Source organism: Furipterus horrens, unplaced genomic scaffold, assembly GCF_987537825.1.
Source record: "Furipterus horrens unplaced genomic scaffold, mFurHor1.1.pri manual_scaffold_6, whole genome shotgun sequence".
Taxonomy (NCBI): domain Eukaryota; kingdom Metazoa; phylum Chordata; class Mammalia; order Chiroptera; family Furipteridae; genus Furipterus; species Furipterus horrens.
In genome coordinates this window covers 95,481,705-95,497,999 of record NW_028327176.1, presented here as the reverse complement: position 1 = coordinate 95,497,999, position 16,295 = coordinate 95,481,705, and the positions used below count along the sequence as shown (strand labels likewise).

General features: G+C 52.1%; 1 protein-coding gene across 2 annotated transcripts in view; it reads left to right on the top strand.

Moving 5' to 3' along the window:
• Positions 1-16,295, top strand: part of CUNH6orf132 (chromosome unknown C6orf132 homolog) — a 28,445-nt gene that overhangs the window by 2,321 nt on the left and 9,829 nt on the right. Inside the window, exons 1-2 of one of the 2 annotated variants that reach the window (XM_090282406.1) lie at positions 4,403-4,516; positions 8,329-8,435. In XM_090282406.1, the coding sequence (XP_090138532.1) occupies positions 8,361-8,435 (75 nt within the window). In that variant the 5' untranslated portion in view covers positions 4,403-4,516; positions 8,329-8,360. Of the gene's footprint in view, positions 1-4,402; positions 4,517-8,328; positions 8,436-16,295 lie in introns of those variants that run through there. The other variant, XM_090282405.1, reaches the window with a different exon arrangement.

The following is a 16,295-nucleotide window of genomic DNA, read 5'->3' as shown; positions in this document are numbered from 1 at the left end:
GGAAACAACGTGCACCCAGCAGGATGGCTCTCCAGTGTTTCTGGGGGGTCCCCCTGGGTGCTGGTGAGTGTGGCCAAGGTCTTCCTCCTTGCTGAACAGGACAGGTACTGGAGCTGGTGATGGGAGGGACCCGTGTTGGGGATTCTGTGGTGTGATGGAGATACCAGACCTGCCTTGGGGTCCTGCCTCTGTCAATAATGGGACTAGCCACTCTCTGGGCCTCAATTTTTTCTCCCGTTAAATGGGGATGGTGTGCAGTCTGCCTACGGACGACTGCTTAGGTTTGTATGTGGCAGCGCTTTGATGAGCATTTAAAAGAAATACCCTAAAGCAAGGACTGGCAGATTATGAACCTGGCTCAAATATATCCCATGGCCTGTTTTTGTAAATAAAATGTTATTACACTTAGCCCATCATTTGCATATTGTTTATTGCTGAATTCTTGCTACAATGGCAGAACTTAGAAGCTGCAGCAGAGACTAACTATACGGCCCACAAAATCTGAAAGTATTTACTAGCTGGCCCTTTATTATTATCAGGTCCTTCCCAACCCTGAGCATTCCCTGCCCTTGCCTGCTTCAGTCTCTCTTCCTATCATCGCTGTAGACCAGAGGAAACTGAGGCAAGAAGAGCTATCCTAAGGTCTCATCAGGTCCCTGAGTTTGTGACATTCTTGCTGGCAGTATCCAGCCCTTGGAGAACAGGTGGTGGGATGAAGGGCAGAAATCAATGTATATGTGTGTGTAAGGGTAGTAAGGAGTAGCCGCTTGCTCTATGGCTGCAGCCATGTAAACATCTGTTTGCACAAAGGTAGGCTGGGTGCAGCACGTAAAATGCAAACAGCCATGTGAAGGTGGTGACAGATCAATTTTTCTTTAAAGAATTTTCCTAACACTTATTCCAGAAACTTCACTTGAGGACTTCACTTAGTGTAATTGCAATCCTAGTTAAGCCTCCTGCCTTCCCCCAGACAATGGAAGGGTCTTAGGCTGCACAGTTGCTTTTTAAATGCATGAGAAAGGTGGATCTTTGCAAATCCTGAGGTGACGGCTGAGCTGGAGCAGTCTGAGACCCGGGGCTCTGGACCGTCCCTTGTCTCTTGGATTAATTGAGCCAGGCTACTGCCACCCCAGCCCAGCAATGGGACACCTTGCTTGTTGGGGAGCTCTCTTTTTTCCCTGCAAATGTAAATCACCTTTGTCACAACCACCTAGAACACTTACTTAAAAGGCAGATCTCTGGAATCCCACCTCAGGCACCTGAAGTCAGAATCACTGGGCTTGGGCCAGGGTCTGGATTTTGACCAACTCCTAGGTGATTCTTTTGTACTGGGAGATTTTTGAAAATCCTGGGGTTTCCTACCCTAGATTTGAGCCAGGTCCATAATCTGCCAGGTCGGAAGGTGGGCCATTCTCTTTCCCCCTAAGACTTCCTGAGGGTTCTGAACAAATGTGTGACTATCTCCTAATTAGGAGAGCCCCAAGGCCCCCTAGGGTGGCTGCTGGTTCCGCTATCCCTGCACCTGTGCCTCAGGCCAGACTGAAGGCTGGGAAGCTGTGAACCCCACTAGCTGAGCATTTATTGGGTGGCCAGAAAGTCTGTATGTTTTTTTCCGTAAAATAAAAGACACATTTTTTATTTTCACCAATAACTTTATTGATTTGGATGTTTTGAGTATGTCGGCCAACTCCCACAATTGGCTTCTAGTGGGTAGAAGCCCGGGGTGCTGCTAAAGATCGTCCACTGCATAAGATAGCCAAAGCACAGAATTATTTGGTCAAAATGTCAGTAGTACTAAGAAACTTGGCAAACCACTTTTGACATGTTCTATCAGTCAGAGTACCTTCTCCATACACCGCACAAATCTTTTTTGGTGTTTCAATTGCGTTTTTACCTTTCTTGAAGTAATAAAGCATAAGATGCCAAAAATGTCGAGTATTTTCTTCCACCTTCAATATTAAAATGGCTGCACAAAACTCACCAATTTTGATAAAGTTTTTTAAAATGCACGCTGATATGACAGCTGTCACAATATTATCTAACAAAGGTTTCAAATGAAGTTAAAGACAACTAAGCACTACTAGAGCCATCGTACAGAAAAAAACTTAATGAACTTTTTAGCCAACCTAATATTTCCTGCCGGGGCCGGACTGGCACCTGCCGAAAGAGAGCCAACCTGTGCAGCATGGGGTGTAAAGGAGACTGTTGTTTTTTCCTGTTTCCTGGAGGTGTGCCGTGGTTTGCTGGTAGTTAGAACACACATACACACCCTTTCTGCTGCCCCATTATATAAGCTTCTCTTGTCTCCATAGTTCAGTTTGGAAAGACAGACCCTTCCTTGACCACTGCAGACCGGCTACAGGGTGCCCCTTCCCTCCCAGCCAATAAATTAATAATAATATCATTATCAGTTATTTCTTGAACCAGGCATTATGCTAAAAACTATATATATATTTTCTCAGTTGAGGAAACAGACTCAGAAGGCTCAGATAAGTGAAAGAACTCAGTCATTTCAGCTCAGGGCAGCTCAAACAGTCAAGTGCATCCTGGGACCTTGTTAAGCTCAGATCTGACGCGGTCTGTTAGAGATGGGGGGAGACTGCACTTTCGACTGGTTCCCAGGTAAAGACCTTCTGCAGGACCTCAGACCCTGCTTTGAGTAGCACCTCTGTCCTGGCTAGGAAGCAAAGGGCCTCTTTGCTGTGCTCTTCCCCCTCCAGTCCCTGCCCCAAGGCTCCTTCCTCTCTGTTCCCCCCCTCCTCTGCTCCATGGCTCCCTGTCCCACCCCAGCCCAGCCTTCAGTGTCCCCTCTGCCCTTGGACAAAGGCCTCTCTCTGGTGCTAGGGTCAGGCCTGCTGGGGCTTGCTGGGACAGACTGGCCTTTTCAGGTTCTTGTCACGTGCATCTGTTAATTAGCAATGAAGGGCCTCATTAATGCCACTGTGGATCACACTCACCTGCGGAACCCCGCCTCCCCCAACTGCTTCCCTGAAAAGCTAGGATCCCCTACTGGCCAAGGATTGCATGCTTCATCTCAGTGGACTAGAGGTAGGGGTCTGTTTTGGGGTTCTGGATTACTCTGGATCAAAGCAACAAACTCCCCCAGTTAAAGCCCCACCCCTCCTAAGGCCCTGGAATCCGATTAGACTGGTGGCCAGTGCTCCTGGGGTCATTTGGGGGACCCCAGCAATTTGGGATTATATCCCGGCCTTCATCTTGTTCCTACTAGCTTCTTTCCCTCCCCTGATTGTGGGCCGCCTCCTACAAAATAGGAATAATTACCCCCATTTGACAGGTGGGGAATTAGCCTGAGAAAGGGCTCAAAGCCGGCAGGTATTCCATGGAGGGGCTGGGGTTCTGACTCCTGGCCTCACTTGTTTTCTCTAGGCCTCCCAGCTTTTGAGTCTAACTCTGGAAAAACAGGAGACCAAGGGAAAAGCTGCATTATTTCCCTGCTATGCTGGCTGATGCCAGAGAGAACCAGATTCTAGAGTTAGATGCCTGGGCTTGAATCCTGGCCCCTTCCACTCACCATGGGACCTCGGGCAGGGGACTTAACTGCTCTGCGCCTCACTTTCCCATCTGCAAAGTGGGGATAATAAAAATACCTCTTGCACAGGTTTGTGAAGGAAACTTGGAATAGTACCCAACTCATAATACAAGCTTAATAAAAGTTAGACATTTGCGTTTTAATTTTTAATATTTTTCTAGCTTGGACCTGTCTAGGATTTGGGGAAAGAGCTAAGTAAGTGTCCCGGACCTCAGCCTCCATGGAGACTCAGGGGCAGCTTTGGGGCTGGGGAGTGAGAGAATTTTACCAGGCTTTCAAACCTGAACTCTGTGAGAAAAATGCCCAAGCCCTGGTGGGAGGGAGAGGGGAGGAAAAAGGGCTTGTACCCAGCTCTCTGGCCATTCCCCCCTCCGCTTAACACATGCTTACACACACATATACATACATGCACACACAGACACACGCAGCCCCAGACCAAGAGAACCAAGTTGGCCCACTTGAGGAGAGGCAGTGGGCCACGTGCGTGGATAAGGCACTGGTTATTTGTGCCTGGAGCCCAGCACTATGGATCAGAGTCCTATATGGGCCCTGGTACCCCTGTGACCGTGGGCCAGCCCCACCTGCTCTGGAACTTGTGTCCTCATCTATAGGGAGGGTAGCCTCAAGTGCCCAGACCAAGTTCCCCCTGACAAGAGAACAAAGGGCCACCTACCTCCCAGGTATAGGTGTTCACCCATAATTTGCGAGTGACATAGCTTAGTTCAAGCTCAGTCCAAACCCTTGATGATAATAAGCAGCCCTCCCCATTAATGAGCACAAATTATCCACTAGGCATGGTGCTAATGTGTTGTATGCTTGATCTCACTCGGCCTCACTCCAACCCACCTAGTAGGGCCCATTGCTCACATTGACAAAGAGGAGGAAACAGCCTCAGAGAGATCTAGCAACACTCCCAAGACCCCACAGTTGATAAGTGAAGGAGCAGGGACTGAAACCCAAGTTCAGGTGAGCTCTGTACCTGTGTGATCTATACCCGCAGCCTTGACCCCACCTCCTGCCTCCCCTCCCAGCTGAGGGGCTGTGGCCTTCTGAGAGCCCAGGCACCTTCAGCCACAATGTAAATACCCCTCAAGTCAATCGCAGTCAGATTATCCTCAAGGAGGCCTGGGAGGGAGGGAGCTTGCTGTGCCCAGGTTGAGATCTGAGGTGAAGTCTTCCTGCTGAAACAGGTGTGGCACCAAGAATTATTTTTGAACCAGGTGTTTGGGTATTAGGTGGTATTTATGTGAACTCAAGTCCTTGAAGGAGTGTAAACAGAAGCAAAGTTGCCTTCATTTCCTGTCAATCTAAGAGGGAGAAATGTCACCACATGTAAAGAACCCTGTGCACAAACCTGTCAGAAAGATGATTTCATTTGGCGGAAAATCGGGATTCTTTTAATGATCAGGTTTGAGTAAGTGGAGGCAGGCCTAGATTTTTCTCCTACTTTATCACTGTGTCATTTTTAGATGAATTTGCCAGACAGAAGCTTCAGTTTTTATCTTGACAGAGCTGTGGCCCACCTGGGCTCAGGCTCTGCTCAGACCCTGCTTCCTGGGTCTGCCAAGGCTTCCTGGCTGCTGGAGTTGCTCCAGGGGTCTCTCTCTTGAAGGTGCCTGTCCCCTTTCTCTGAAAGCTTCTGAGTCTACAGTGGCTCTCTTTCCCATCTTCTGAATCCCACTGGATGTTCCTCAGCTGCCTCTCTGCTCCATGTGCCAAGCTCAGAATCTCCGAGACCCCCAAAGACTCTTCCAGTGGGAGAGGGGCCAGTAAAAGGCAAACACAGGAGGCGTTGCCAAGTTTCAGGGTGGACAAGATGCTAGGCGAGGACCCCTCTTTTCTGACGGAGCAGCCTTGTTGGGTCCTCAGAGGGCAAGTTGCCCAGCCTCCTCTCTGTCACCCACTTCCCCTCCTCATGATCCCTTCCCTCTTCAAGTGGTGGCCTGGCCCTCCTTTACCTCCTCAGTTGAGGATGGGGCTCCTTTTCAGGAAGGCCCATTCTGGTGTCCCCGACACTGTGATCCCAGTGGAGTCTGTTTACTTCCACAGGAAAATCCCTAGGGTTGGACTCTGTTATCTTTCTGTTTAATTTTGGACCTTGAATTCAAGGCTCAGAACACCCCAGCCCTGACCTTGAACCCTAGAGAGCTAAAATACATTTATTATCTTACAGTTCTATAGGTCAGAAGTCTGACACTAGTCTCACTGAGCTGAAATCAAAGTGTCAGGAAGACTTGGTTCCTTCCTGGAGGTTGTGGGGGAGGATCTGTTTTCTCGCCTTTTCCAGCCTTTTCCAGAGGCCTCCTGTGGTCCTTGGCACATGGTCTCCTGCCCCCTTCAAAGGCAGCAATAGCCAGCCAAGGCTTTCTCACATCACACCACTCCGACTCTGCTGCCGTTGTCCCCTGTCCTTCCCTGACTCCCAGCCATGCCTCTTAGAACTGGGAAACGAAACTGGACTTTCAAGAGGTGCCCCAGCAGGGAGGGAGCCACCTGGGCCTTTCACCCCTCTCTCAACCACAGCACCTCCCCTTCCATGGTGTTTCCAGAGAACAGCTGTGTTCTTAGAAAGGATTCCCCTACTGAAAACAGCCCCAAGCCAACCGAGGCAACAGTGCTGGTAGTCAAGGCTGAGTCATGGAATCTGTGAGGCGGTTAGAGGACCCGCCTGTGTGTGGGTCAGAGCTGGCTGCGCCCTGACCCCTGCATGGGCCTGGGCAAGCTGCCTCACTTCCCACTCCACCCAGCCCTGCTCCATGGCCAAGCTGAGCCTCCCTTACCCCGTCCCTGGAACCCCCACCCTGTAAATGGTGGGAAGAGGACACCCCGACTTTGGGAGAAGTGTGTGTAGTGGACCAGAGACCCCAGCTTCTCCACTTACTCTGAGGTTTCGGGCAGGGTATTAGACCTCTCTGGACCCCAGTTTCCTCCTCCGTAAAAAAGGGGATAATGATCGTGCAGATTGCATGGGGCTGATTTGAGAATTAAAAGAATTAATAATGTATAGAATGCCTGGCCCATTAAAATTGTTCCATAAGTTTTACCTAGTGTTATATTATTTCTACTGTTATAGTGATCACCTTGCCAAGTTGCTTGTTTCTAAGGTTCCGAGACACACAATAACAGGAGCCGTTCCTGTCATGATAACTCACCTGCAGAAAGGAGGCCCTGGACCCCAACACTATACAGAGATTAGAGACAGGGTCTGACTAGGAGAGTGTGCCTCTCTCAGGTCCCTGTGTCAGTCCCCACCCCACCCCCACTACTATTAAGGGCCCGAAGCTTTATCAGATGTAAGACCTACACAGGACTAGCTACCGAATGTCCCAGGAGATCCTGGCGCCAACACCCAGACTCTTGGGAGCCAGAGAGAATCCGGTGGGTTTTAAGAGTAGCTGCTGGGTGTCTCCCAGTTATCTCTACTTTAGTTGTTTCTGATTGGGCCAAATCTGCATTTTCCCCCTTGCTTCCCTGCCCCTAGCTCTGGATCTCCAGCCTCAGGTGGGAAGCCTGGCAGCCTGGACTGGGGAATCCTGTCGCTGGAAACTGGAGTGTCTTGAGACTGTGGAGCACACCGAAAACTGACCATTTTGGCCCCTTTTGAGAGATGGGGGTCTTAAATGTACCGCTGACTCCCAGTCTCTTTTTGAGTAAAATATTTGGCTTTCTTGCACTTTTTTCCTAAAGTCATATGCAAGAGGAAAAGTAATTACCATTCCTTTAATGCTCCAATTAGTATGATTCTGATTAATTGGCATTTTGACCTTTCTTCTCTTTCTCCTCTGGCTATAGAGGAGAAACTCCCTCATGGCTTGTTAAGTGTATGTCAGCCCTACTTGTTTGTGAATGACACAGTAAGAGGCCCGCCGTGATCGCTGCCTCTAGGAAGTGACAGTGTGAACCTGAGATGGAATGTGAAATTCTTATCGCTGTGTGTGTTAAAGGTCATAGGAAGATTGGCTGAGAAAGTATGGCTGGCTCCTCACACCCTCCCCCTACTGGAGATATAGCTTGGAGCACAGGCCCAGTAACTGGAGGAAAAGGAAGATCCATCATCTGCCTGCAGGGCAAGGGACCACATTTGTCGAGCACTTACTATGTGCTGGCCACAGTTATGCCTCACAACAGTCCTATAAGGTTGGCACTATCATCACTCCCATTGTACACATGGGAAAACGGAGGCCAGAGAGGTTAAGGGACACAGCCAGTCAGTGGCAGGGCTGGGATTTGTACTGGGTCACATGGAGCCCGCTGTCCTGCTCTTTCGGCTCTGCCCTCAGCGTACATCAAACGCAGCTCACAACCACTGATGGGCTGGGGAGTGGAGGAGTCCAGAGGGTGGCTGCTTGGCCACTGGGGGCAGCAGGTGGCCTCATCTACTAGTCTTGTTCCAGATTAGAAATTCAAACACTTGAGAGAAAAGCCAGCTTGTTCTCCCTCTCTCTGAGATAAGCTTTAGCTGGGGCCTTGGCTGAGCTCCCAGGGCCCCAAAAGGAGGGATGGTTCGTGGGAGTGAGGGTGTAAGACCTGGAGGGGTGGATCAGGACAGAGATGGCTGCTGGGAGCTGAGAGCGCCAGAAATGCCGCAGAAAACCCCAGGGAACCGCCCCCTGAAGTCTCTCCCAATCCTGCCCCATTAGCACACACCCCATCTGTAGGGTCTGAGTCAAACAGCAGGGCCTGGCTTTCCTCACTAGGAACTGCAGGGCAGATTAAACTCAGTGGCCAATATACCTTTGATCTCCAGCTCACCATCTCCCCTCACTTGTCTCCTCTAGGTGGGCTCTATTGTGGAGAAAGTCGGTTTGACATGGTGAGCGAGTCAGGAACAGCCACGCTCAAAGCTCGGCCAAGAGTTCGGCCCCTACTAACCTTCCTTCCGCTGGTGAGTACGGTTCTGCTCTGGGGTCTGAGGGTCTGCTCCGAACCAGCTACCTCGCTGCCATGGAGGAGGGAGCCCCACCTGCTGTGGGTTGGTGGACATCAGCCTCACCCTCTGTTCACTTCCTTCCTTCCCGATGCCAACTGGAGTGGCTACTGGGAGGAGGCATGGCTGAGACTCATGGCAGAAAGGCTGGGATTAGGGGTGTCAGCTCCACCCGTCAGAACCCAGGGCGAGGTTATGGTGAACTTGTATGCAGAGGTAATATAGTGGTGGGTACCTTCAGCTAAGCAGGATTTACATTCACAGTCGTTGGGGACTGTCTGCTGTGTGCCAGGCCCTGCATTAGATGCCGGAATGCAGAGATGACTGGGCCGGCATTGCTGCTCTCCAGGCAGGTCATGAGTGAATGAACAAACTGTTGGGACATATGGCAGAGCAGAGGCAATTGATCCAGCAATGGGGGTCTAGGAGGACTTCCTGGAAGAAGTAACACTTGAGCTGTCTCAAAGGACAAAGAACAGTGACCTTTGGGAGAAGAGCATCTGAGACAGATTTGTTTATGGGTCTGAAACTGCAAAAACCCAAAAACTCCCTTCCTGAGCCTGTGGTTGGGCTTTTGTTCTTGACAAGGGAGGCTGCTCTGTGGCTGGTTCTGTTTCCTGCGACGAAAGTTACTGGGTTTTCTGGGACAGCCTAGACCAGCACTGTCCAATAGAAATATCATGTGTGCCTCATAAGTAATTTGAAATTAAAATTTTTCAACCTTAAAAAAAATAGGTAAAATTAATTTTAATAATATATTTTGCTTAACTCAATATATTCAGAAGATTATCAGTTCCAACATTTAACCAATGTGAAAAATACTAATGAGATGCTTTACGTTTTTTTCTCATACCAAGTCTCTCACATCTGGTGTACTAAGAGCATTCACATCCTATTTCTGACTAGTGACATTTCATGTGCCCAGTAGCCACTTGTGTATTAGACAGCCCATGTCTACAGCCCAAGCAGTCAACCCCATAAAATCTAGGTTCACTCCCGTCTGTCAGATGGGTCCTGGTTGTGACAATATTGTTGCTGCTGTCGATGAGGATTTGTTATCACCTAGACCGATGAGCCACCAAATCCTGTTCTCAGGAGCCTGTTAGACCTCAGGTACCTGACATCTTGCCTGGGCACCGGCAGGTTCTGCCCAACACTGCTTAGCACAACCACCCCTCTCTCCATCACCAGTCTTTTTTTCTGGTTTGTTCAGCCTCTCCAACCAGACTCTGAGGTTATAGATGGGATGGAATGAGTCTTACATTTTCCTAACTATATCCACACAAACCTCTGGAAATACAATTTTAAACAATTTATTTTCTGCTTATAAAAACAATTCATAGACATTATAGACAAACGCAGAAAGTACAACACCACCAACAGAAAGATACAAAGCAAATCAGTCAGCCTTTTGTTTCCAGAGGTGCATGAAACTGTTACAGGGGTCACAAACGCAGAGTAAATGATTTTGAGATTTTCTGTTGCTGGAGGTAATTAGATTACCTCCAGCACACATACTCAGAATCACAGAGGTGTGGGTCCAGGGCTGACACCCCCATACCTGTTCTGGTTGTCAAAATATTGGAATAAATGGCTGTCGCTCCCTGATTGGCTCTTGCTGTCCTGGTTTCTCCCCCAGATCTGAACCAGCAACTAAAGAGTTAATGAGGCATAGCTGAGTTTATTCTGATTGGCTGGTATCCTGTATGCCCCACCCACCCACTCTGGCTCCCTTTGTTGACAGGGCAAGTCCCAGCCTCCTCTCCTCAGTTCTGGTTTGGACACTCTGGTTAGATCCGGTTTGGGGCACTCAGGGCCTGACTCGGGGGCTGTGCAGACCCCAGTCCGGTGGCCACAGGAGGGGGCATGGCGGGCTGGTCAGGCTGGAGCTCGGAGGTGGCTTTCTGGGAGTGGTCCTTCCAGGCACGCCTCAGAGCCAGTCCCGGGCTTGGGGACTTCTCCCCAGAACACACACACCCCCTCGCTGGCGAGGGCAGAGAATGAACACGGAGCATTGCCAACTCAAAGGGGCTCATCGGGTCCACACTAGCCTCGTTTTACAGAGGCAGGAACTGAGCCCCGAAGGGGAAGTTCGCCTCATGCCTTCGGTGCTGGCTGAACAGGGAAAGGCAGGGGGAGCGGCTTGTGTGATGGCGGCACTATTCGGGCCACGTGTCAGTCAACAGGGCCTCCGTATCAGGAAAGTGCGCTCATGAGTCCCCATTTTACAGATGGAGAGAGTGAAGCACAGAATGTGGCAGTAACTCCTTTAAGGCCACGTAGCTCTAAGTGGCAGAACTGGGATTTGAACCCCTGCAGCCAGGCTCCAGGGTCCAAGTCCTACTCAGGCCGTCCTACTCTCCCCTCTGCCCACTACCTGTAAGTTCTCTCTTCCCTCCCAGCACCAGCCTACAGGGCCACTTGCATCTCTTTGTCTGCTTCTCTGAAAGCCTGCCCAGCTGCTGGGCCTGCTGGACGCCAGGTCTCTTGCCTCTTCTGGGTCATAGACGCCTTTGAGACCATGATGAGGCTCTGGGCCACATATATGCGATTTTGCTAATAATGTTAACAGAGGGCTCTCAGGCCCCTGGAAGCCCACCCATGAGGCCCCCTTAGATTAGGAACCTTTGGCCTAATGGCTCGTATCCCTGGGACATCTCTGTGCTCCCGATTTAGGTCACAAAACGCAGAGTAGCCCCCAGACCTTTCACCACCTGTTCCTGGGTTGAGGGGAATCTGACTCCTCGCCCTTAGGCTCCAGGCCACATCCTTTGCTTCCTTCCAGCTGGGGCAGGACACCGCAAGAAGGAGGAGGAGGAGACAGCTTCTGTGGGTGGGGTTCACACACAGATACAGCCTCCCCCTCCCGTCCCCCAGCCCCTCCAAGTCAGGGTGGGTGGGGAGTGACTCTGTCCCAGCCTGCTGGGCCTCCCCCTTCCCTGTCCTCCCTTCCCACCTGGGAGGGCGCTGGGGCAGGGGAGGCAGCAGCCCCGAGAAGCCGGGCACAGGCTCTTGCTGAGCTCTGTCTGGACCGCGGCTGTCTGCCGAATGCACCCTGGCCTGCCAGTACCCTACGCAGGCCGGCAAAGGGCCACGAGGGGAGAGAGGGCCAGATGGGGGGTAAGGAGCGGCAGGGGTCGGCCCCCTCCCTGGAGCGCCCTCACTGTCTGGGGTGGTGAGTTCAGAGGACTAAGAAGTACTTTCTCAGGCTTCCAGCAACCATAGGCCAATCATGAAAAGGACCTTGGGATCCCTCGGTGACTGGGTCTGGACCGGATTGATCCTCACCCAAGTGAGGGTCTCCCCTGCTGTGACTTTGCGTTAAAGTAACTCCCCAAGCGAGGATCAGGGGGCACGGTCAGCTCTCGGGAGGCCGCCCGGACGGACACCGGGCCCTTCCACACAAGGATCACTCCTAGGGCTTAGCTTCCACCTCTGTAAAGGGCAGCGTTCCAGCCACCGGGGCCACCATACTTCCTGCGCAGAGAGCTCTGAGGAACTGGTCACAATTGCAGGCGTCAGAGCTGGGGAGGACCTCAGTGCTCATCTGGGTGGGAAGACTGGGGCCCAGGGAGGGGAGGGCCCTGCCCCGGCACACGGCTCAGCGGTGCAGCAATGGGACCCGAGCCCGGGTCTCCTCTCAGTCTAATCCTGTCCACGCCATGTAGGCTGGGCTGAGTGGGGGAAGGAGCCTTTCCCCCACTTATTTCTGCCTCCAAGCGGAAGCCGGGCCCAGTCCTCAAGCCAGAGCCTGTGCATAGCTTTCCAGAGCAGAGTGGATCAACAGCTGGTCGTGGGAGGGTTATGCTCTGGGGTTCCCTCTTGGCCCTCCCCTGGCCTGAATGAAACCGTCCCCAGGCTGATACAGTGAGGAATTACATATTAAATGCCAATGTGGCAAGTATGGGGAAACTGGCCAGACAGGTCCCCAGGGGTGCCCCAGGCAGTGGGAGCTGCCTGGGTCACCCCACCCTCTGAGTCAGGCAGGCCTGGCTATGCCTGGGGAGGTGTCAGGCTGGGCTCAGGACAGGCCCCCACCTGCTGCGGACCCCCACCACGTCAACTGGATTTCTTCTTTCTACTCCACCCATGCTGCAAGAGCTCATCTCTGCACTGGAGGCCCAGGCTCCCTTTGGGGTTGGGGTTGGAGCTCCCTGGGGTGAGCTGGGCAGGGCAACAGTCATTAATGCCTTTTGACAGATTTATGTGACTGACATTGGCTGGAAGAGTTATGGGGAAGGGAGCTCTGTGTGTTCATGTGGGGAACATGTCATGAACATGAACTCTGTGTGTTTATGTCAGAGGCCCGCAGGGAGTGTACAGATGGAGCTCCCATCCCCACCAGAGCCCACCCCCGCTTTCCCCACCTGACCCCTTTCCCCACAGGGAGGTCCTCGGCCTGAACCTCCCCAGCTCCATCCACACCCTCATCCTTACCCACAACAGCTACCCTTTGGGCTAAGGGATGTGCGCCCCCCAGGTCTGGCTGCCCTCAGGAGGACTGGCTGGGGAAGAAGCTCAGGGCCATCTAAGGAGGGAACTCCGGGGCCTTGGAGCCTGAAGCAGGGTCAAGAACTGGGGTGATGTAGGTTCGGTAGGCATGTCCTCTTGACCCCACAGACACCTTGCCCTGTAGGGACAGAGCAGGGCCCTCTGTAGCACACAGTCCAGGCAGGGCCCTGGTAGCCCAGGTCTAAGCAGTTTTGGGGTGTCACGCAGGTCCCAAGGAAGATTGTCTCGTTGGTGGAATTCTCTGGCCCTAGGAGTGGGTATGAGCTATGGCGGAGGGGGGAGGTTGGGCCAGGGAAGCAATTGAGCTCTTTCATAAAATACTCACTGGCTGCCAGTCTCAGAGAAGCTGCTCTGTGGGGAGCACAGCCCTCCCCTCATCCTCCCACTGTCCCTCAAAGCCACCAACACAGCTGGCTGGGCTTCACCCAGCTGGGGCCATTGGTGCCTGGACAGGTTTCCTTGTGGCTTTCACTCTGGGGTCCCAGCCCCCTGCTCCCCCAGCCTACACTGGTGCCCCCAACCCTGCTCAGCTCTAACTCTGGCTCAGGGTCTTCTCCCTCACCCCCGGCAGCTCCTCATCCCCATCCTGAGGTACCCCAACTAGGCTCCATGAGGAATCGGGTGAGGAGGTTTGCATTTCTCGATATGTAGCTAAGGCTCAGAGCTGGCCCATGTCCAAGGTCAACCATGTGTTGCTCATTAGCCCAGCCCTGATGACCCACCTTGAGGTTTGGCTGGGTCTTGAGGAATCCCAGGCATGAGGATATGTGTCTCAGGCATGAGGAGACTAAGGGGACAGGGCTGGGGCCATCAGAGGGTGAACACTGCCCCTTGAGCCTTGGTGGAGCAGCAGGGTCCCCACCTCTAAAACTTGAAGGGGACACAAACCTCAACATCAAATAGTGTTTTCTTCCTTTCCTCCTTCTCTTCTACTCTGACATGTTTATAGTCAAAAGGACAGCAGGGGATTCCCTGGGACCTGACACTGACAGGGGAAGCACCCAGCAGGTGCTCACCCAGCAGCTCTGCTCAGAGCATGGTGTCCAAGGACTCGGACTGTTGACCCGCTGAGCTTCATTAGGACCTGGGGGGAAGGAGGGCCCAGGGGAAATGCTCTTTCTTGAGCACTGGCTCTGCAGTATCCCTTTAGGTGCGCAGCAGCTTACAAGGAAGGTGGGATTATCCCCATTTTGCAGATGAAAAAAAACTGAGTCTCAGAAGGCAAGGGAGGGGCACACTTATTGATCATTGACTATGTGTTAGATACTGCCTATGATTGCTTTGGGACAATGGAGTTCAATTAAGATTGCCAATCTGGCCTGCCTGACTCCAACGTTTGTGTTTTTTCCACTGGATCACAAGAGTTATTTTTAAATTACTATTTTATTGGGTATTTTTTAATCATGAAGGAAACAGAAGTTTATTGTTAAGAACCTAGAAACAGAGATAAGTATAAGGAAGAAAATATTCTTGGAATGGCACCCTTGTCCCCAACGTCCCCCCCAACCAATTATTGCTCAGTAACTTTCACTAGAGGAGGCTGTGATGGCTTTAAAGGGTTCCTCTCCTGAGCTGGGGAGCTGACTTGTGCTCCTCTGTGAGGTGAGTGAGGTGATCTTAGCTTCTGGGCGTTGTCTAGGTGTAGGGACGAGGAAGGGCTGAGGCCCAGTTTCATGTGGGGTGCCCCACCCGCAGGGCTGGGCTGGACTCTGCCCCTGGCCTTGAGCAAGGGCTGCCCAGAGGCAGCAGGGCAGGGAGTGGCCACGGCCGAGGCTGGGTGCCCACTGGCCCGTGGGGGCAGGCACCAGCTGACCGGCCCACGGAGGCACTCAGATGCTCATTTGCATGTTCTCAGTTTGTTCCTTGCCCACAGGTTGGTGCACCTCTCTCTTTTGATGTGGGGATGCCGCCCTCTCCCCCGAGTATGTTTGAGGCATGCCACCCCTGCCGGCAGCAATGGGTCTATCATTTTCCCAGGGCAAGCGCACCGAGGGTGGGGCACAGCCAGCTCCCTGACTGACTTCCGCAGTCAGAGTCCCAGGTCTGAGGCCAGCAGTGACCTCAGGCCCAGCCCTGCTCGTGGGGCCTCACCATGTGGCTCCTGGAACAGCAGCTTCCAAAACTCCTTCCAGGTGCCCTCCTCCTTTTCTCCACCTGTCCCTCTCCCTCTCTGGAGGCAGAGAACTATCCGGAAACAATGGCAGATTCTGTCCCAACAGCCTGTCGTCAAGGGGTGGCTCTGAGTGCCCAGGTCACTGCCCACATGGCATAGGTGAGCTAAGTCACAGAACACCATAGTTGAAGGGACCCTTTGAGAGAGTTACCAGCAGAAGCAAAGTGGCCCAGAGACAGAAGCAACTTTGCTCTGAGTCACTAGGTGGTGGAACTGGAAGCAGAACACAGGTTGTCTGCCTCTCTGCCCTGTGTTCTTCCTGTCCCTCATTCACTCATTGGGAATTTACTCACTCAACAACACTTGTTGATTCGTCAGTTGGTGCCAGGCATGTACAGAGAATCAGCTGCCACCCACCCACCCACAAGTAGGCTGGGGCAGCAACGACTCCAGTTGTCGACCATAGGTTCGACTTGTGCTGGAGGAAAAGCATAGGGCCAGTGGCACAGAGGGCAGGCTCTGAGGTGCCAACACTGGCCCTGCCACCTACTAGCTGTGTGGCCTTGGGCAGTGTACTTAGCCTCTCTATGCCCGTTTCCTCATCTATAAATTAAAAACAATAAAGCGACTCAGGGTTACTGTGAAGGCAAACTGAGTTGCTACATGTGGAAATACTGAGAAAGGTGCCTGGCACGTAGTAGGCACCTAAGCAATATCAGCACACAGGGTGAGGAACACACAAGGGAGAGAAATTAAGTCAGGTTGCCCCAGCCCAGCCTACATGTGGGTGAGTGAATAAATTCCTGGATGAGTGAATGAATGATAGAAAGAATACAGGACAGCCCTGGCTAGTGTGGCTCAGTGGATTGAGCGCCAGCCTGCAGACTGAAAGGTCACTAGTTTGATTCCCGGTCAGGGCACATGCCTGGGTTGCAGACCAGATCCCCAGTTGGGGACGTGTGAGAGACATCCAGTCAATGTAGCTCTTACACATTGATGTTTCTCTCCTTCTCTTTCTCCCTTCCCCTCTCTCTAAAAATAAAAATAAATAAAATCTTTAAAAGAAAAAAAGAATATAGGACAGAGAGGCAGACAACCTATCTTCTGTTACCAGGGCAGGCTTTATAACAAGCTGGGTGTGCAGACGATGACCACGTGCCTGAAAGACAGTGATATATAACTAGCTATGGATC